General features: G+C 28.0%; 1 protein-coding gene across 1 annotated transcript; it reads left to right on the forward strand.

Annotated features, from left to right (window-relative positions):
* Window positions 1–168: 168 nt before the first annotated feature.
* Tsp_14116 (conserved hypothetical protein) lies at window positions 169–479 on the forward strand (the record flags this gene model as incomplete). Its single annotated transcript, XM_003370425.1, has 2 exons — window positions 169–297; window positions 363–479. Coding segments are annotated over 2 exons (246 nt in total), but the record flags the coding sequence as incomplete, so codon positions are not given.
* Between the last annotated feature and the right edge of the window lie 641 nt (window positions 480–1,120).

The raw sequence follows: 1,120 nt of genomic DNA on the forward strand, positions 1-1,120 counted from the left end.
AAATTTATGTGCATTCCAACTGAACACCTGAATCGAATTATGTCGATATGAAATTACAACCGACCAAACAAAAAGTTGTCTTTCTCGTGACTGCGGAAAAAAATTTGGTAAAAGCAAATGTTGTTTTTAATTTTTAAATATTACAACAATTTTATTGGAAACTTTCAGGTTCATTGGACCGTATGGGAAACTGAAGGCAGTAAATTTCAAGGCTATTTCGAAACACAGTGCAACGTCAATCAAACTGAAACTTATCCCCAAATAGAAATTACAATTATGACTAGTCAAAATGCACTGGTAAAAAATTATTATACTTTATCCAATTTCAATGGAATTCAGTGAACAATTTAATTATTTTTCAGATTCGCTTAACAGGAAATCGAGAATCTTATTACGACAGACATTTGAACAATGAATCTGCAACTGGCGTAGTAATTCGAAATGCCCATAACCGAACAGCCATGTCTTGTGGTGCATAATAAAAGCATGTATTTTTCTTTTATTGAGTATCCAATTTTTTATGATTATTATTATTATTATTTATGAATTATATGGAATAAATTTTTAAGAAAAACTATTTTTAATCAATAAAATGAAATTGATGAAAAGAAAATTAAAACGCAAACTGATCATATAATTATATACAGTTTTCATTTTGATCTCTTTCAATTGGAAAATGAAATTTATGAAAAGCACACGCTTCGCTTTTCCAATTTTCTTGTTATTTTATTTCATTATACATTACTAAAATACATTGTAATCAATTTCAGTCAGATAATTGCTGGAACTCTATGAATACAGTTCAAAAACATTACAGTACAAGTAAAAAGTAAGAATCATTTGTGGTTGGTTGATTTTGAAATTCCCCATCATACATATTATCTATATCCACAACGACGGAATAAGCGTAATAAGCAGAGATTCGACGACAGGCGTGTATTAAAATAAAATTATGAAAATACAATTTCTTGTCCAACATTTTCCATTCAAATAATCTTTTCTCCCCCAAAAAATTAAGAAAAACATTTTTTTTTCTGTTATTCCATTTAATTATAAAACTAAACAAAGCATTTTGAATTTCTTTCATTTCGTCTATCGCTAGCATTGGAATAAAAAGTAA

This window comes from Trichinella spiralis (genome assembly GCF_000181795.1).
Source record: "Trichinella spiralis strain ISS 195 chromosome Unknown Scfld765, whole genome shotgun sequence".
NCBI classification, from domain to species: domain Eukaryota; kingdom Metazoa; phylum Nematoda; class Enoplea; order Trichinellida; family Trichinellidae; genus Trichinella; species Trichinella spiralis.